The sequence below is a fragment of the Balaenoptera musculus genome, chromosome 20 (assembly GCF_009873245.2).
Source record: "Balaenoptera musculus isolate JJ_BM4_2016_0621 chromosome 20, mBalMus1.pri.v3, whole genome shotgun sequence".
NCBI classification, from domain to species: Eukaryota; Metazoa; Chordata; class Mammalia; order Artiodactyla; family Balaenopteridae; genus Balaenoptera; species Balaenoptera musculus.
The window spans coordinates 6,800,479-6,820,750 of NC_045804.1; the positions used below are offsets into that span (position 1 = coordinate 6,800,479).

General features: G+C 57.8%; 1 protein-coding gene across 2 annotated transcripts in view; it reads left to right on the forward strand.

The window, feature by feature from the left end:
- The window catches only part of TMEM104 (transmembrane protein 104), a 58,250-nt gene that overhangs the window by 30,337 nt on the left and 7,641 nt on the right, over positions 1 to 20,272 (forward strand). For both annotated transcript variants that reach the window (XM_036836941.1, XM_036836943.1), the window contains exon 9: positions 11,813 to 11,906. In XM_036836941.1, coding sequence (XP_036692836.1) covers positions 11,813 to 11,906 — 94 coding nt within the window. The remainder of the gene's footprint in view (positions 1 to 11,812; positions 11,907 to 20,272) is intronic.

The window sequence follows — 20,272 nt, forward strand, 5'->3', positions numbered from 1 at the left end:
GTCGAGGATGGCTCGCCACCCATCTCTTTCTCTGCCACCTCTTGGCACCTGGAGTGTGAGAAGTGAAGTATTAGAACAGGTGCCAGCTCCAAAGTCCAGTCTTTTTCCCCAGGCAGGGCCCCCAGCCTTCCACCTGTTTCACCCCACTTCCCACATCCTCACACACCCCCTGTGCCTCCCCAGCTCCTTGTCATAATGTCCTTAAAGCCCACCTAGTTCAAGATCAAGCCCCTTGGTCTTTCACCTGGATGTGGGTGGGAGGTGGACCGCCCCCGCCCCGGTCTCTTTCACGCTTGTGAGGAGCCAGGCCGTCCTTTTTAAACTCTGATGGCTTATCATCGAGTGAGTGACTGTGTGGGTTTCCACAATATTTATCTTTTCTTCCCACATCACAAGGGTTGCAGCTCTGGCATCAAATCCTTGGAACTCTGCCCACCACTGGTTACCATCTGGCTTTTCAGCTGAGAAAGAGACAACACAGGCACCCAGGCTTGTCCTCCAATAAGAGGGCAAGGGCGGCAGCAGCCGTGCCAGGCTAATGCCATCAGACCAGACCAGCCCTCCTGGCCCGGCCCTGGGAGCCAGCCTGGAAGGGACATGGAGGGGGCGGTGGAGAGACTCTCTCTAGGACGTAATCAAGGGAGGCAGTCAAGTGCTCCAAAGGAGGACTGGGCCTTGGATACAGACAACCTGAGCTCTCATGTCAGCTGTGTCTTGGTTATTATGAGCTCTTAGACAAGTTCATTAATCCCCCTCAACCTCAGTTTTTTTAAGATGGAGACAAGAACCAATTGGTAGGGTGTCAGGATTAAAAAGCGATCTTAGATGGAAGATGCCGTCGTGTCTGGGCACTCAGTAGGTGCCCGGTAATGCTGGTTCACTTGCCCATTGGTTCTCTGAGCCTCCTTCTTCCCCACCCCCGCGCAGAGCCTTCCTTCTCTGAGAGGTGGCTTAGTCTCCTGGGGAGTGTCAAGAAGTAGGAGAAGGCTCTGGGCGTAAGAGTGGCCTGGTCGGGGGCAGAGCCCTCCCTCACTGCCAGCAGCACCCCCTCAGAACTGGGGGCTTGGAGATGATGTGGGCATGACACCTGGACCAGGTGCATGGGACGCCGCCTGACTCCAAAGGCCGGGAGGGGATTGTGATGTGATGGTGGAGACCACTGGCTGGGAGCCACAGCGTATGTTCTGGAAAGACCCGGGCTCCCTCCAGCAGTGGGCACAGCACATGCCAGGCCACCCTGCACTGGAGGAGCCTCCCGTAGGCTGTGACATTTGACCCCCTCCCAGGTCGCTCCTCCCACCATCTCTAAAACTGCACGAAGCAGCCAGGCTCCTTGGTAGGACATCGCGGTGCTTGATAATAGAAGTTCGGGATGAATTTCCCAACCTATCTTTTTCACCATCTGTGGGTTAGGGAGGAGACATGCTCTTTTTTTTTTTTTTTTTGGCCTCCCAGAGCAAAAACCATAAAGCTGAATACAAACCTCAGGTCCCTAAGTAGGGATTTTCTATCTCATCTGAGTGAGAAGGGGGCTCGGAAAAGGAAGTTATAGTTATTTGGGTTCTTTCCTAGGTCTGTTCTGTTTCCAGCTGCCTTGAAAGAAAGGGAAGCAGGCAGCTTTGAGGGAGGGATCTGGGGATGTTTTCAACTGTCAAACAGTCCAGGCAGCCTTTTAGTCAGCGTGTCTGGGGAGCCACAGAGCGAGCCCGAGACCTGCCCTCTGCGTGCACGGTTGTCTCCGGGCTGACAGGGCTGAGGTCGCGTCACCCAGGCTCCTTGAGAGCTGGGGGGCGATGCGCCGGGGGCCTGGACCGTCCTGTGTCCAGCCCTCCCCTCTCAGAGCTGGAGCTCTCATCCTGTGCAGTTGCCGCGTTGGCTCAGTCCGGGGGGCTCTCCGCCGTTGTCTTCCAGGCCGCCCCCTCCCCAGCCACAAAGCGACTGAACTCACACCCTGCAGGAGGCAGCGCTCCGGGCTTGGACAGCCAGAGCTGCCCGTGTGCACGGGATTCTGTGGTCCCTACCCGAAATCACTCTCCCAGGCTCCCCAGTATCAGAGACAAAGACCATGTTCACCAGTACCTTAGCGGAGGTTGTTCAGGCACCCCAACCCTGTCCAGTCTGTGTTGCTGCCGGGAAGGTGCCCCAGCGTTTCATCCTCTTCTCGGTGAATCGTGCGTGGGGAGAGGTCTTTTCTCCCAGCCAGCCCCCCGATCCCCGGGTCTGACAGGTGGGCGAGTTCCTGCCGTGTGGGTTCGGTTTCTTGCCTCTGTTCTGTAGCTCAGTGGCTACTTAAGAACTCTCTGGGGAATCTCACTTCTGGCTCTTTATTGCCTCGGCCTGGGGCTCCGCGCCTTGCTCTCCTGGGCTTAGTGTCTGCCAGCAGGCACGCGCTCACCTTTTGATGAGCGCTACAGATGTTATGAGTCTCGGCGCTCACTCAGTCCGAATGGGGCTGAATTGTTTGACAGGAGTGGACTTTGTTTTCTGCTGAAGGGTGTCATGAGATAACAGCCGGGTTTATAGAGTTGACGTCTATGTTCCAGAATCACACGCTGCTTTAGAATATCTGGGCGTCAACCCTCCACTTTCTTTCTTTCTTTCTTTTTTTAAAATTTATTTTAAATGTATTTATTTTTGGCTGCATTGAATCTTTGTTGCTGCGCACGGGGGCTACTCTTCGTTGCGGTGCACGGGCTTCTCATTGCGGTGGCTTCTCTTGTTGAGGAGCACAGGCTCTAGGCGCGTGGGCTTCAGTAGTTGTGGCACACGGGCTCTAGAGCACAGGCTCAGTAGTTGTGGCTCACGGACCTAGTTGCTCTGCGGCACGTGGGATCTTCCCGGACCAGGGATCGAACCCATGTCCCCCGCACCAGCAGGCAGATTCCCAACCACTGCGCCACCAGAGAAGTCCTAGCCCTCCACTTTCATCTTCAGGCATCACCTGAATCTTTCAGTCTTTCAACCCATTCAGCAAGCATCTCCAAAGTACCTTCTAGGTGAGGTTTGGGGAAGCTGGGGAGGGACCCAGGGACACTAAGACGGGGTGACTCGCCCTAAGCGGCGCATCCGGGGAGGGTGCCGGTCAGACGGGCCACGGCTGCAAGGTGGCTGTGGGGGCTGGAGAGGCGTCCAGCCTCCATCCGCCTCCATCACTCCTTCTCCACCAGGTAAGCATATTGGAGGGATCGGTGAGTAAGAGGTTGGCAGCGCCCCCATCGTGGCTGGCTTGGTCGTCTGGAGCCCAGCAGTCTGTCCTGGCAGGAGCCCCCTCCCACAGCAGGGCTCCTCACGGTCTCGGGGTCAGCCCCTCCCTGCCTGTCGGGGAAGGTTGTCATTTCTGAAACCTCATTCTCAGAGCTTCCTGTGAGTGTGCCGGTCCTCCTGCAAGATTCAGGTGACCTCCTCTCAGTGGCACGATGCCTCTCGTCTCAGGGTTTTGGCAGAGAGGCTGTGCTGATGGATGGCTCACTGGGTCCAGTGCACAAGCTGCTGACTCCGCTTCAGCCCCACCCCCTGTTCTCGCTCCCTCACATGATGCATTGCATCTGCATGACGACTGATCCTTCATGCTTGGTGGGGAGAACTTGAACTCCCCCTGAGGAGCGCTTGGGGTGGAGGTGCTGTAAGTCCAATAGGAATAGGATTGACCTAACATTCTGTGGCCGGAGGTCGTCACTTGGCTTCAGTTGTTCCGAATTCCCCCTCCCGGGATGTTGGGAGGGCAGGTGGGCTGTGATAACGTGAGGGTGTGCTCATCCTTGTTGGGGTCCCACGGCCAGGGCTGATGTTTATTGAGTACCTTCTCTGCACACGTAACGTGCTCTGGGAAGTTCACGAGCGCTCCAGGGTCTCGCTGTTAGCTGGGACAACATTAGGATTCAGACCCCCGCCCTGAGCGTGTGACCCGGAAGCCTCTGGTCCCTCCGCTGTCCCTCACTGCCTCAGAACGCACCTCCTTCTCATGGCTGGATCACCAGACATTGTCATTCAAGTTGGGAAAATACAAACTCCCAAACCGAAACGTTCACAGCCACTTAGAAATAAAAATAGAATCCTTGAACATTTCTTCAGTGCACTTCAAGGACGTGTTGAAAGTTCAGCTGCCATTTAGGGACGGGTTCGTGCTGAGTTTCCATTAACCCCAATTAACTCTTAACCCTTAGCGCCCAACAAGGACAGCCCTGTCAGCAGGGCGTCCGTTTCCTTTGTCATTTGAAGTAACCTCCAGGACCCGTGCACAGAGCTCAGCCGTGCCCTCGGTGTGTGGCCACCTCTGAGTGAACTGGCTCCCTGCGGCCCCGCGTACTGGGTACTCAGCCCCACGGGTCCCTGTGTGTTTAGGTAGATCAGGCAGCATAGCGCCATTCGCCCTTCCAAGACTTTTTGCTTCGTCACCCCCGCTAGGTTCACGAGAGAAGTCGGAGTCCTCCCAGAGCCCTAGTACAAGAATGCTCCAAGTGGATCTGCCGCTCTGTTATGTTGAAAGTCAGGAACCGACAGCTGAAGTGAGAGAAAGCTGCTGATGGCTGAATTCTTGTCTCTGGGAAGCTCCATCTCACTACACCATGGGAGCCACAGACAAACCAAAAAGATGCTTATTTTTAGAGGGAAATAAGTAGGTAAGCAGGCACTCCAAGGACTGGCCGTCCAGCCAGTTACCCAGCCGGGCAGGGTGTTACCTCCTTCAGTCCCAAGCCCCCTCTCGGCCCGGGAACCATGGGACACCACAGAAGCGTTGCCGTGGTGCTTTGAGGACCACTGCTGGCTTCCCTGACCATCTGGCCTTTGCCCCCCGGATCCTATCCCTTCGCTCACGCCAACGTCGGTGGCAGGCCTGGGAGGGAAACATCCTCTAAGATGTTTTCTCACTGTCACTTGTTAGGGGCGGTGATTGGTGTATCGCCCTTTGTCCCATGGGGTTGCCCAGAGGCTCTTAGGGCGCTTGTCCTGTACGGTGGCCATCACTTTAGCACATCATTCTCTCCTGCTTCCCTTTCCTCAAAGAAGAGCGTGCCCTCTCTCTCCTCCCCCCACCCCTTTTTCAAGGGGAGTGAGATGGACTTATGGGTGTTGTTGAATTTCATCCAAGTTTAAGTTCTAATTAAAAACTTTGGTCCCGGGCTTCCCTGATGGCACAGTGGTTAAGAATCCGCCTGCCAGTGCAAGGGACACGGGTTCTAGCCCTGGTCCGGGAAGATCCCACATGCCGCAGAGCCCGTGCACCACGACTACTGAGCCTGCGCTCTAGAGCCGGTGAGCCACAACTACTGAAGCCTGCATGCCACAACTACTGAAGCCCGCACGTCTAGAGCCTGTGCTCCGCAGCAAGAGAAGCCACCACAATGAGAAGCCCGCGTACCGCAATGAAGAGTAGCTCCCGCTCGCCGCAACTAGAGAAAGCCTGCGTGCAGCAACCGCCATAACTAAATAAAAGCAAGCTATGGCCCCCTCCGTGTCTTCCCAGCAGGAGGAAAGATGACAGCAAACAGGATTGGGGGCTTTCGTTTTGTTTTATAAGAACTGGTGGGTGGCCGGTGTATGGCTATTTAGGAACCATGAATCCACTATCTCCCAGAAGTAGGAGTGGGAAGAGCTGCTCCTCTGAAGGCTTATAGGTTCTTGACTTTAGGTTTCTTCTAAGACATCGCCCCTTCCTTAGTGGGGGTCCTGGGAGGTGCTACTGACGGCGGGCAGCCGAGTACCCGAGCTCATCTCAGACGGGCCTTTTCCTCTTCATCGGGGCTGCGTATCACCCTCCCCTGGAACCAGCTGCGTGCTCGGAGCAATGCCATTTCCATGCACTCTTCCTAAATCAAAGCATGTTGATTTCACAACTGTTTTGGGAAGGGAGTTTTTTCCCTGACAAAGTGAACTGCTTTCCGGCAGAGCGGGTGACTTCTGCATACCTACATGCCACTTGCTCTGCCAGCTCAGATGCTGCCCGTGATAGAGGGTACAAGGCGAGTCAGCAAGACTCGGGTGGCCTCTTCCCACCCTGCAGGATTAAACCTTCCTCTATCAGGCACTTCCTCCACCAAATTCAGTGTATGCTGTAAATGTTTACTTACTGAGCATCTCACACGTGCCGAGGGATGCAGAGCTTGCCATCATGGTGCTCACCCTCTGCTGATGGCACAGCCGACCCACGAACAAGGAGCGACACAGAACCTACGAGAGTTAGGTGATGTGGTACCGACCGTGCGTTTGGCGATTCAGTCAGGAGCCCCCAGGGAGGAATAAAACATTTGGAGAAACTTGCAGGGGAGACTGGCACTTGAGCAGGGCTTGAAAGCCGATAGGAATAAGGAAGGTAGAGAGGAATTCTTTGCCAGCAGGAGGAATCACGAGGGTAAAGGCATGAGGGTGAGAAGTAGCTTGATGTGGAGAGAGGAGGTGTCAGAGGGGAAAGCAGCCTCACACAGGACGCAGTGTGTGGATCTCAGCGGGCGGGGGAGACGGCCAGGAGACGCCCAGTCCCCTCTGCCGCTTTCTTACCCTGTCACCCAACCTCTCCAGTCCCTCGGCCCCCTTGTCAGTAAAATGAGACATCGTCAGCTGCCTGGTGACCTCACAGATGGCAGTGAGCGTGACGTGAAACCATGCGTGTGTGAGCACTTTGTGAAGCTCGGGGGGTCTGCGGCCCTGGGCAGCAACCTCATCACGGGACCCCTTTGATGTGATGGGTGGTTAACAGGAGCGGCAGCTGGGGGGACAGGGCTGAGGCTGACGTGACAGATCCACAGGCAGAAGGCGGAGCCCAGAGACTTGGCACCCAGGTCCCCTGGCGTCTAATTTGGGATTCCCACCAAATTAACATTTTCGTTCTCTGGCCAGCTAAACTTGCAGAGAAATTTGGGGGTGGGGAGACAGGCAGCAAGCTGCTTTATTTACTACTTTGCCCTGATTCTGACTCGCTCCCGCTTTCTCATTTTGCACCATTGAGCAAAGGACATAGCACATGGCCAATCCCGGGCTCATTTTGTGTGTGAAGCAAGGTTGAGCTGCGTTGGGGGTCTCTCCTCTCCGAGGGCAGTGGGCGCAGCTTAGCCTCCGCACTTCTGAGCAAGGGACCCTGATTGAAAGATGCTCTCTGAAGCAGCACAGCGTGTGTTCCTCTCTCCCGTCCCGTAGCTGCGGCTGTTTCCCAAGAGGAAGGCGGTGGCTCCAGTTAGAGACGAGCCTTGGGTTCCCCGAGGCCAGCCGGCTCGTGCGGGCCTGAGCGTCTGTACTGCGGGGTCTCAGCAAAGCCGCCGTCCTGTCCGGGGAACCTCCTGTCCCGGGCATCTCGGAGCGCAGCACCCCCCTGGCCTTCCTCGCGTCTCTCAGACACTGACTCCTGCCTCTGGTGGACCGGGAGCTGGGAGTTAGGTTAGGACTGTCTTTATTCCCCTGTCGCCGGGTCTCATTTCTGGCAGAGGCTGGAGAAATGGGCTCCTCCCTGCCCACCCCGCCCTCCAGGCATGTGCCCGGGCTGCTCAGTCCCATGGGGGACACAGATGTGCAGGAAAACCCTGCCCACTCCAGTGAGGGGACTCGGGAGACAAGGGTGAAGGAGCAGACTTTTGAGCGGGACTCTGACCCGCAGAAATGGCGTGACGAGCTTGCCGAGCAAAGGCCCAGCAGCCGGAGGGGGCCGGGCACATCGGAGACTCACGCCGCCCAAGGCTGCTGGGCCGTAGGCTCTCGGGGTGGTGTCTCCAGAGACGAGGTTGAGAAAGGCAGCTGGCACCAGATCATGGGGCCACTGGACTTTGTCCTCTTAAACGATGAGCGCTCGCGAGTTGAACACGAGCGGGTGTGGTTGGGGCTGACTGTGGGGAGGCGGCCCTGGCACCAGCTGGCTCGGGCCCAGGAGGGAGAGGACGGGGGCAAAGGGACCCGACAGCTCCCCAGTCCTGAACTGCCCCCAGCCCTCTGCCCACCTGATTCCTCTTTATGTATTGTTACCCCTGTGTCCCCCGTCTCCCCGGCCCCTCCCAGGCTGGGTTAGGAGCCCTTGCTCCGTGTTCCCTGTGTCCCCACCAGGACTACAAAAAACACGTTCCTGTGGTTTTAAGCCACCAAGTTACAGCAGTCATGGGACATCAGCACAGAGAGTGAGGAAGGAGTCAGGGGTAGTTGGAAGTTTGAAGTGGGAGCAGCTGGAGGTGGGTGGTGCCCTTAACCCGCCCGGGGATGTGGGCGGAGAGGCAGCATTGAGTTCTAGACTCCGTGTCAAGTTCACAGTGCCACCGGGACACTGTAAGAGCCGTGGCCAAGCGTCGCCGGCCGTGCCTGAGGACGTGAGCTGCGTCCTGTCCGTCAGGACCAGCAGGGTTGCCACAGGGCACATCTAAACTCAGCAGCCAGAAGAGAGAGGCACATGAGCGGCCCCGTTTGCACCCTCCCGGGTCTGTCTCAGAGTTTGCTCCCAGTGACCAGTTTGAAGGTTTCATTAGAAACCAAAAAATTGTTCTTTTTTTTTTTTTAAAGAAACACATTCGGGACTTCCCTGGTGGTGCAGTGGATAAGAATCCGCCCACCAATGCAGGGGACACAGGTTTGAGCCCTGGTCCGGGAAGATCCCACATGCCGCGGAGCAGCTAAGCCCGTGCGCCACAACTACTGAGCCTGCGCTCTAGAGCTCACGAGCCACAACTACTGAGCCCACGTGCCACAACTACTGAAGCCCACGCGCCTAGAGCCCATGCTCCACAACAAGAGAAGCCACCACAATAAGAAGCCCGCGCACCGCAACGAAGAGTAGCCCCCACTCGCTGCAACTAGAGAAACCCGCGCACAGCAACGAAGAACCAACACAGCCAAAAATAAATAAATAAAATAAAATAAATAAATTTATAGAATAAAAAGAAGCACACTCGGCTACAGCAGTTGGTGTCCCTACCTCCTGTCATGAGTCGGGCTCGCAGAGCCCTTGAACAGAGACTGAGCTTGAACTGATCAATGGCATGTGGGCGTTGGGAAATTGCTCGGGAGGCAGGTGATTTATAATGTCATACAGGCTGGACGAGAAGACCCCAGAGAACAGGCTGTCTCTCGGCTTTTAATTTCTTCTTTTTGTAAAAGAAAAGGGAAAACAGAAGGTGCCAAACTTGGCTGGTCGGCATTCAGAGATGAGCAGTGGCCCCGCTGGACCATCGGGCCACCAGGGCCGTTCCGTCCCCCAGACCTCGCATCCACACCGCGGTGAGGCCAGACGTGCCACCGCGCCGAATCCTCTGTCCTTCGCCACCCCGGATGCCGAGTCTGGCAGGAACTAATTTGCAGAGGACACCCGTTCCTCAACTAGCCCCAGCTTGTGCCGCGTCTCGGTCTGGGCTCCCCGCGCTGCGTGAGCTCTGCCCCGCGCGAGGGCTGCTGTTTGGCTGTTGGCCCTGCGCCTTCCCGAGCCCTGCGCTCAGTCTGGGCTCCTGAGCGGAAAAAAAGAAAGCACATCCCAGCCGCCGTCCAGCCCCAGATGTCACAGCCTGTCGTCCGAATCCTCCGAAAGAGCCCTTCACCGCCAGTCCCCACCCTGGGGACAGAGCTGCTGTCCCGGAGCTGGACCTGAAAGAGCCCAGCGGCAGCGGACCCTCGTTCTCAGCTCGACTCACGCTCCCCGGCACTCGGTGGGCACCTCGCATACGCTTCCGACTCTACCCTGGGCAGTGTGTCTGTGTGCTCAGTCCCTTTAAACGAGGGGTGCTCTCAGCGGGGTCCCATCCTACAGGGTCATATAAAATGGGGCCCCGTGCATAACAGGATGTTGATAAACGTCTGCCGAGGAGGAGGCTGAAGATGGATTCCCTCTTGGCGAGGAGGCCCCACGCAGCCAGCAGCCGCAGAATTCCCCGCCTGCCTCTGGGGCTGGTTCTGTGATCTCCCTGGTTTTAAGCAATGGAACCTTCTAAAACCCAGTCTTGAGGCTTCCAAGGTCAGATCTGACCTCCCGCATAAGCCACTCGCCAAGAAAATGTGCAGCACCCGCAGCTGGAGCACCGTGTTTTCAGCAGGGGGCGTCGCAGGTCAGAGGTGAAACACCCCAACCTCTGGCCCGGGTGCCCCAGAGTCCAGTTTCTAGCAGGCCAGGGCCGTTTGGGAATGTTTGTGACAAGCGGCTTTGTACGTGTTCTTCCACATGACGTGTCCCTCTCGCATCCTTCAAAAGAGAAGTTCATCAGTGGGAAGTTTCCCTGAAGTGGTCATTTTCCTAAATGGCCCGCTGCTGGTGCTGCATAGAGCCTTGCCCGGCCAAGGGCTGCTGATGCCGTACCTCGCTGTGTCCTCGGGCCAGAGGGGCCCTGGCGAGGGCTGCCCGGAGAGCCCCTTTCCTCTGCCTCCCCCGTCACCCCGCCCCATGGAGATGCAGCTCCTTCCAGAGCAGAAGCAGGGCTGGTTGTCAGCCCCCAGGAGAAAGCTCTTTCCCGAAGTCTCCCAGCCCCGGGCGCCTGCCAGGAGACCTTGCCCGCCCCAGCTAATTAGAACCTTTCCTTAAGCAGCGCTTTAGTCTCTCCTGTCATTCATTCTCACCGTGATAATGGACTTGGATGAGAGGTCACAGCCTCTCCCACATCCTGCTTTCCTTGCAGGCAGGGAGGGGAGAGACAGGCTCAGCCCCCCTCGGGGGAGCCAGGCCGAGCAGCCGGGAGGTGTTCACCCGCATCACAGGGCCAGACCCAACTCCCCACTTTCGGGCCTCACGCAGTCAGCCGCATCTCTGGCGAGTGTCATTAGCAGTACCGTGATAAAATGGCACAGCGTAAATGTTAATAAGGTCTGATGCCTCCGCTGCTTCCAAGTGGCACATCGGAAATGGTACCATCATCGTAACTCCAACCAGCAGCTTCTAATTCTTCTGCTCTCGGAGCCGCCAATTTGGCATGGAGGTCCTCACCTTCCCTCGGTTCCCAGCCCCAGTCTCTACAGTGCCACATTTACCCCGGTTTTCCTTTGCAGAGCGGGTTCAGATTTCCCACAGACCAGTTCCCTAAGGCCGGGTTTGGATTCTCTTTTTTCCTCCTAAGTAAACGCTCGCTTTCCCCTGTTCTCCAGAGAGGAAGCGTAGTGAGGGGCCCGGTGCCAGCGGCTCCCACCCCTACCCCGTCCACTCCCAGCTTCCTGGTCCAGCCCTGCTCTTCCTGGTCCAGCCCCTGCTCTTCCTGGTCCAGCCCTGCTCTTCCTGGTCCAGCCCCTGCTCTTCCTGGTCCAGGATGTTTCTCTGACGGGTTTGCCCTGGGAGCCACTGGCTCTGGTTCTCCAGGCTTTCCCTTCTCTTGAAGTCCAGGACGTTGCTGATGAACGACATCCTGATTGATCCTTTCCTCTGAACGCTTCAGGATGGTGTCCTTCCCACTGTGCCATGTCATCAGGGCCCCTGCGTCCCCCACCCCACCCCTGGTCCTTTCTTCCCAGTAAATCGAGCGGGTCCAGGGTGCGCCTGGTGTTTGTTTCGGAGCCTCACCTTCCTAACTCGTGCTTGCACCAGCTCAGTGCCGGGCCCTCGACCCTTCAGTCAGTGCTTGCTGAAGAGAAGCAAGCGGGGCCATGTCCCTAGGATGTCACCTCGGATTTGCCTAGAAAGTAGCCTCAGGGCAGTAAGTGTGAGGAACAGCAGAGAAGCACAGCTCTAAGTTTCTATTGCACCCCTGGCCCTGGGAACTCGCCAGGTGATGCTGTCTGACCCCAGGGAGCCTCTGCCGTTCCAGGTGCACACCTGGGTTAGGACCGGCCCTGGGGAGGCCGGGGGCTGCGTGAACGGTGTGCCCTCCCCACACGCACGGTGTGCCGTGTGCACCCAGCCTGTGCGCCCTCTCACTCTTGTTTCCGTCACCAGGCTGTCTTCACTCTCCTCCTCGGACCCTTCACCTTCTTTGACGTCCAGAAGACCAAGTACCTGCAGATCCTGACGTCGCTGATGAGATGGATCGGTGAGTCTGAGAAACACCTCGGGTCTGCCCTTTCTCCCCTCCTCCTGTCCTCAGCCACGTGGGCCACGGCCACATGAGCTCACGGCCAGGGCTGCAACGTGGCAAGGGCTTCCGTGGACTCCCGTGGGCCAGGAGGCGGCAGGTGCTCTGTGCCTTTTTACTGGTGGGGAGATCTAGTACCAAAAAAGAGAAGTCACTTCAAGGTCCCGTAATGCGGGCAGAGGCGGGGCTCAGCCCTGGACTGCTGATTCCGACCGTGCTGGGTCCCCCTGCAACCCGCAGGTGGGCTCCGGGGCTCCTGGGGGCCTGGGTCGGGCTCAGCCCCCTTCAGGGCGGGGGAGAAGCCTGCTGTTTGTTCTCTTGGGCGCGCCGTGTGGCACAGCCATAGAACCCCATGGGCCATGGCGGCCACCTCTGCGTCCCCGGCCACCAGGGCGGGAAGAGACACCCCATCTGCGGTACCTTCCAACTGTCTGACGCCCTGCTGAGCAGGTGCGCCACCATCCTCAGGGGAGCTTGGGGGTTTCTCCCCCATACCAGGTCTGCGGCCAGGAGCTTGGTCACCCCGACACTGTCCTGCCGCCACCCGGAAGGGCCAGGCTGCTGACCCACCTGGACCCGTGACCGGAGGGTGTGCGGTCACCACTGCCCCCCCACCGGCGGGCGCTCTGGGATCAGTTGCCGCCTGTTTTGGTCTAAAAACAAAGACGCTGTTGCTGTTCTGGCTGACGGGCCTGGCGGGGGTCTGCCCAGCCTCCAGGACCCCCGCGAGGTGCTCCCCAAGATCCCCACTGCCCATCAGCACGGAGCTTCCCAAGGAACCCGAGGTTTGGAGGCCTTCCTCCTGACCCTCTGGCCCAGCTCCCGTCGCTGCTGCACCCGCCCTGATCAGGACTCAGGGTGCACGTTGCTCCTCATTCCGTGCTGGCACTCGGCGCTGGATCATGACAAGCTCAGGACAGTTTCCGATCCAGATGGTCTCCAGCAAGTCTGGCACCTTCAGACCCCTGGCTCCCCTCACTCCAGGATTCCAGGATCCCAGCGTAAGGAGCCACTGCGTCCCAGGAGTCCTGGTGCATCTCCATTTGGAAGGTGCCAGGTCATCCAGCCCAGCCCCCTCCCCTGCAGAGGCAGGCGCTGCAGCTCGAGGACGGGGCGGGCAGCCTCCAACCCAGGAGCTCACGAAGGGGGAAGGCCCCCGCTGCACCCTGAGGGGACGTCTGCCAGTGCCTCGTCTTGAGCCAGACTCGCCAGCCTGTAGCTTCTTCCCACTCTTGGTCCTTCCTGCAAGGAAGTGAGGGCAGGACCGAGCCGTCCGGTGTGTGAGCTCTGGGGCCTCTGTAGCTCGATGAGCTGCCCTTCACCGTCCGGCTGAGACGAGGGAGCAGGATGACCCCGTCACACCTGGATGGGGCGGGAGTCCTTGTTGACCCGACCTGGTTGCTCTGACCCTATAGGCTGCTCTTCCCAAATTTCATTCACAGGCTCCAAAGCCCGGGGTTAAACTAACATGACCACCCGGGGAAAAAATGCAAACTCCTTCCTTAGAACGTAAGGATCACGCTAGCTCCAGGGTAAGAAGCTGGAAGGGAGCCTCCGTGGGTACCAGGAGGGGTTGTGCCCAAAAACTGGGATCAGAATTACTGGCCGTCCAATCTTCTCCTTGTAAGTCCGCTTATAGGAAGTATTTGAAAGCCCTGGTGACCTCCAGAAGGAAAAGTTTTCTCTCGGTAAGCTGTATTTGGAGAAAAACGTTCTCCCTCCTCGCTTCCCTGGCCCAACTCTGTTGCCCCAACTCCTCCACTCCCTGAAGTCGGGTCCCCAAGTCCTGGAGGTCTGGCCCCTGCCCAGCTCGGGGTTGGCTGTCCTTGACCTGCCGCATCAGCGGTGGAAGGGGCTCATTAAGCGCTGGCTCCGTCGTCGGGGGGACAAAGCAGGGTGCGGGCGGTGGAGGGGACGCTGTGCTGTAGCTGACGTGATGGATTCCTGGTCAGCCCACGGGGGGAGCCACCTGGGTAATGACAGTTAATGGCTTCCATAGCACCTGGGGCCTGTTTAGCATGACGAGGTCCTCTCCGCGTCTGGTGAGCGATGCATTTGTTAAAAGGGAGAAGGTTGTAAGAGGGAGAGGAGGAGGCTGACGGTAAATAGAGAGCGATTGTCTGGGCACAGGACGCCAGGTGCCCCCAGGCTCAGGTCAGACCCAGCTCCCACCTGCAGAGGTGGCACTGAGCTCCCATTGCTAGCTGGCCACAGGGTCCTCAGGCCCCTCGAGCGGCCCCTCCTGCTTCTGCCGTTGGAGTTCTCTTCCTCCTCCTCCAGAACCGGGCTCACGGAGTGTCACCTGCAGCTCAGTTGCTTTAGAAACTCAGCTGCTCTTTCCCATGGCACAGGCCACCCTGGCCCCCGGTGACCCCATCCTGCCTCTCCTCCCAGCCAGAGCCCCCCTCCCACAGGGCAGCAAGGGGACTGCAGGGGGACTCCTCTGGTCTCCCACCTGCAACTTCCTGGGCCCTCGGTGGCAGCCCTTGCAGTGCGACAGAGCCAGGCGGCCGTGGCCTTGAGAGAGGGCACCCGGTGGAGACCAGCTCGTGAAGGTCGTCCGCGCTCGTGTTTTGGTGGTGACATGGCTGTCTCTGTGAGTTACTCGCCTCTTTCCTCCCTCTGATCCTTGAGATAATCAGGCGGCAGCAGCCTCTCCGCGAACCTTCTCCCCGAGGCGCTGCAGTGGGTGACAGCTGCAGTGGGTGACGGCACAGACCAGTCGTTTGTCTCCGTGAGGGACTCAGGCCTCTGGGCTTGAAAATTAGACCCGTCTCTGACACAAAGACCTCTCAAGTGGAAGACAAATCGGCCAGTGAAGTCAACTCTCTAACATGTAGTTGAACTCGGGGTTCAGTTCCCAGCCTGGGGCGGTGGAGACACCTCGGCGTTTTCCTTCGTAGACCTGGTGGAAGGAGTTTCCCTGGTCCTGACCCCAGGCAGCGGGCAGCAGCAGGAGGGGGGGCAGGGAGCAAAGATTGTGGAATCCGGGGAGCCCCCAGGCAGCCCCGCTGTGGGAGGGAGCACGCCCTGTGCACGGGACGTCCCAGGCGGGTGTCTCCTCTGGCCCCAGCTGACCCCAGGTGATTTTTCTAGAACTCCTCCGAAGGCAGTGAGCACCAAGGCCCCGTTAGTCCTCTCAGGTGTGCGCCAAGTTGTCAGTTTGCAATGAGCTCCCTCTTCATTTTGCTTCTGAACGGCAGCTGTGCGGCCGTGCCCCCCGACCTCCCTCCTTCCCACGCACCCTGCCTCTTCCCGCCGCCCAGATTAGGGCCCAGACTGTCCAAAAGAGCCGAGCGGGGAGCTCAGGGTGGCAATAAGCTGGCTTGGGTTCCAGGAAGACAAAAGGGAAGAATGAGCACCAAGGGACCGGAAAATCATAAATAAACGTGCTGAGCCGGAAACGTTCTTGTGCGTAATCAGGAATTTGTTCTGCCATCTGTTGAAATGAGGCTGGGGCAGACTTGCAGGGACCCCACCCCGAGCAGGGGCCCGCAGAGCTCCAGACAAGCGGAGAAGCCTTTAAGCTGGTTCCTCCAGGGTGTTCACCATGCCCTCTGCCAGAAGCCCCTGGTGCTGCCAGGACAGGATCTAAAGGTTGGATGGCCTTTGCAAATAGCCGCTTGTCGGGAAAATGTCAGAGCATGTCTGACACGCGCCAACATCGATTCGTGTCTTCTGCTGATCAAATAAGTTCTGGAGAGACCAGGCTGCTGAGTCTGGGAGACCCAGTTTGCAAATGCCCCTGAATTTGTGTGGACGAGAGCGATCGATTGCCATCCCGGCAGGTGGAGCTTGTTCAGGCCTCAGCAGACTCCCTGACCTGCCCCCCGTGCCGTCCACTGGCTCCTGAACGCTCGGCTCCGGCCCGGGTGCGCAGGTCGGCCGGCGTCCGTCGCCAGTGTGCACTGACGGGCCAGGCTCCCTGTCGGGCAGTGGCGAAGGCCGGAAGATAAATCGGGACTGTGTGGAAAGCGCCATTGGCAGAGCTCAGCAGCAGGCTGGCATCCAGACGTCAGCCCCGTGCGCGTCCCTGCCCTTGGCGTCTCCGGCCACTGCGTCCTGGGAGCGGCCTCAGGGTGAGCCTCCCGTGGGGCTGGCCCGGAGATCAGGGACGTGGCCCAAGCCACCCCCAGAAAGAGCTGTGTCGCTGGATGGTCCCTGGAGAGACGTTGGGGCATCACCGGCTGCCTCCGTATGGCCTCCCCTCCGCCCCACCCCAGCGCTGTGTGTACCTGGGGAACACCGGGCGGGGAGCCTCCCTGCCCCCACCAGCCTCCACCCCCATCGTCTTCAAGGAAGCCTGAGCCCAGGAGAAATGAGACGCAGGCCCACCTCACAGGGAGGCTGGGCTTCCTCCTGACTTCCGGCTCTCACCGTCAGCCGCAGGCCGACCAGGGACACTTAGGAGACGCCGACGACAGCGCTGTCCTTCGTGTCCACAGGCCCAGCAGCTGTGGCACCAGAGCCTGGAGCCCTAAACCGCGAAATGGACCACTGTGGACTGTTCTCCCTGGGCCGCCCGCAGGGAGCTCTCAGGCTGGAAGGGGCTGCGGCAGCATCACCGCTTCACTCCCGTTACCAGCCCCCCGCCCCCGCCCCCGCAGACGCCTCCCACTCGGGGACACGAACCGCTGGCTCGGCTCGGGGCTCCCCATCTGGCGTTGTTAAAAGAAACGATTCTTTCTAATAAAGGCAGCTCTGGCTCAGGGCAGCCTTCCTCGGTCTGGGTTGTCAGGGACCCACAGGGCTGCCTTCCCTCTGATTGTGTATTCAGAGCACCACGCACGTTATTCCCATCTCTGTGCTCCCCTCAAAGTGGGTCAGGCGCCGTCCTCCCCGACTGTTGGTGGATAAACTTGAGCCTGCCTCGTGAATTTTCTTGGCCCTGCCCGCCCCACCTCCCCCTGGCTGGTGCCCCAGATTTGTCTTCCAGACCGAGCCAGCAGGGAGAGGTGGGACCCGGTGGTGTTAGCCCGAGAGGCAGAAGGTCCTCAGGAGGAGACCATCACCTGGGAACATAAGGGCTCTGGTTTTACCTGTCCCCAGAATTATCTGTGGCCGCGTGGCCTCCTCCCCCGCAGATCCGTGACTGATCTCAGCTGGGTGTCTCCTGGTGGCACTGCTCTGACCTGTCACCACCAGCAGCCTGGGGTCTTCTACGTTTGAGCCATCTGTTCCCCACATCCTGTTGGCTCAGCGTGCCAGCTCAGCGTTTGAATTCCTTCATGGTCACTCACTGCTGTCCCCTCACTCTCAACTGCTGCTTCTCGGGGGACCAGGAAGGACCCCCGCTCCCTAATGAAGGTAGCACATGGGCCCCCTCTGACCTTCCAGCCAGCCTTTGTCCTGAGCCTTTGCTGCTGCCCTGCCTACCCTCTCTCTGGGCCACTGTCCAGGGCTCTCCTGGGCCATTAAGGGTCCGGCTTTCCCTTGTTACACAGCCAGTGGGAGGAATCCAGGAAACCCTTTTTATGTACATTTCATTTCAGTCTTAATTTTATTCTTGGTTTTCTAAAAGTTCTCTCTGCAGATGCAAAAGTCAGTTGAAAGAAGAGGAACTGAAGGGTTCTGTCTTAAGGCTTTTAGGGTAGAGTGGACACTTAATCAAAATTTGCTGAAGGGCCAGCCACGTGTCGCCAAATGACTCCTTTCATTAGCGGCAGGACTGACCTGAGAGCTCCGCTTGGCCCCAAGCAGAGGCCGTGGCTCTCCCGGCCGCACCTGCCCTCTGAGCGGCCTCTGTTGTCAGCAGCTCTGCTCTGCGTGTGGCTGACACGTGTGCTGACCCGGCCATCAGGCAGGGACTCCTGTTCCACCAGGAGGTTAGCAGGCCAGCTGCCTGGACTCTGGCAAGGGAAGGGAGGGTGAGGCCCAGGCGGGGCGAGGTGTCTGACGGACGCTGATGGTTACAGGCTCGCCTCTGCTCCGAATCAGGCTGCACACAAGCCAGGGTAAACCCCAGGCAGGCAGCCAGGTCAGGCAGCCATATCCGTCTACAGAGCTAGTGTGGCCCAGGGCAACCCTGGAGCTCCGGGGTTTACGTTCAGACCAGGGCAACCCTACGCCCTTGTCACAGTACTGCCTCTCCTCTTCCTCGCCTTCCTGTTTTCGCTCTGCATCCAGCCACTGCTTAACAGCTGTCTTATCTCAGGCTACTGTAACAATACCACAGTCTGGGCGGCTTAAATGGCAGAAATTTATTTTTTCAGTGCTGGGGGCTAGAAGCCCAAGATCAAGGTGCTGTCAGGGTTGGTTTCTGGTGAGGCCTCCCTCCCTGGCTTGTAGACGGCCACCTTCTCACCATGTCCTCACATGGCTTTTCCTCTGTGTGTGCAGAGAGAGAGCACGTACTCTGGTGTCTCTTTCTCTTCTTAAAAGCGCACGTATCCCATCAGATTAGGGTCCGCCCTTATGACTTCATCTAACCTGTAATACCTCTTTAGAGGCCCTGTCCCCAAATACAGTCACATTGAGGATTAGGGCTTCGACATACGAATCAGAAGCGGGGGACAGTGGAAAGAAGAAAGGGTTAAGAAAGGACTGAACGGCCTTCAGGAAAGGTGACGGTGTGGAAGTTTTATATTTCCAGTCTCTGGGAAGGAGATTAGTCCACGAGCAGCCAGGGGCCCCTCGGCTGCGCTTTCCCAGCGATTACAAATGGAGCTGGCTCTGACAGCTTAAGAATGAAGAACTGAGGGGCTTCCCTGGTGGCGCAGTGGTTGAGAATCTGCCTGCCAATGCAGGGCACACGGGTTCAAGCCCTGGTCTGGGAGGATCCCACATGCCGCGGAGCAACTAGGCCCATGAGCCACAATTACTGAGTCTGCGCGTCTGGAGCCTGTGCTCCGCAACAAGAGAGGCCGCGATAGTGAGAGGCCTGCGCACCACGATGAAGAGTGGCCCCCACTTGCCGCAACTAGAGAAAGCCCTCGCACAGAAACAAAGACCCAACACAGCCATAAATAAATAAATAAATAAATTTATAAAAAAAAAAAGAATGAAGAACTGAGAGCCTGCCGTCCCTGGCGCCACTTGCCATGCCTTGAGAGTGCGGAAAGTTGAAGGATGAAAAGGCCAGAACTCTTGATTTCGTACTTAAGACTTGATTGCTTCAGAGACTCAAATACCTGCCCTTTATCAACGACCTGCGCCTCCTGACACACTTGGAGGCGGGGAGGCTTTGCCCTGAGTCCTTCTGGAGTAGAATCTCAGTCCCGTAAGTTGATTATGTAAACATCCTTCTCTTCTGCCTCCGTGATGGTGATGATGACGACGACGACAACTACAGACCTAGAATCCTCCAGAAACCACGGGGGCTGATCCTGCATGGGAAGGAAGTCTGACTGGCTTTAAATTCCCTCCCTTCAGTGGAAACCCAGGTGACTTTTTTGCAAGGGCAGCAATCACAGAATGTCTCATCGACCTGACATGAAATCTGACGCCGGGCCAAGATGCTTCTAGAGCCGAGTGCATCTGCACGGGGAGCTTCCCCTTCTCCCCAGAGGGAACCCCTCCCAGCCAGAGACAGAGTGTGTCCTGTCTTCTCGGAGCATGAAAGGAGGCCCCACCCCGACCACAGCCTGTGCTCAGGTGGGAGGGTGATGACACAGGAAGGATGGACCAACGCGAGCACCAAAGAACCCGAACAGAATTCCTTTCCAGGCTCGCCCAGCCCCCTACAGAGAGCACGTGTCGACTCCCCCCAGATGACAGGTGGAGGGGACAGCTTAGCCTTGTGTGGCCTTCAGTGGAGGGAGAGGAGGTGTCTCTGATTCACAGAGCAGATATGAGCAGCCCAGGGTCCTCCTGACCCCCAGAGCCCCAAAGATCAGCTGACCCCTGGGCCAGAGACGCTCAGCAGGGAAGGGTCATGACTGCGGCTCGACCTGGCTGGGGTCACGAGGATGACCCCAGTACCCTCCTTGGAGCAAAAGGAGAATTAGGGGAGAGCTCGGTATTGACAAGTTTTCCTGCTTGCCTGGGCTTTCCGGATGGGAAATCAGGTTTTTGCGACAATAAAAGGAACTGACACGTTTTTGAGCAACTGCTGTGGGCCAGGCCCTGCCCCTGTTCTTCATTGTACCATCTTATTCCATCCTCCCAGCACCCATGAGCTTCCCTCTTTTTTTTTTTTTTTTTTTTTTTGGTTAGGTATCAAGGGGAGGTAGAAAGGAACTTGATTTGATACCAAGGGTGGGGGAATTCTCTCTTTTTTTTTTAGACACCAATTGTACTTGAACATTTGTTATTTTATTTTATTTTTAGTTTATTTATTTAGTTTTGGCTGTGTTGGGTCTTCGTTTCTGTGCGAGGGCTTTCTC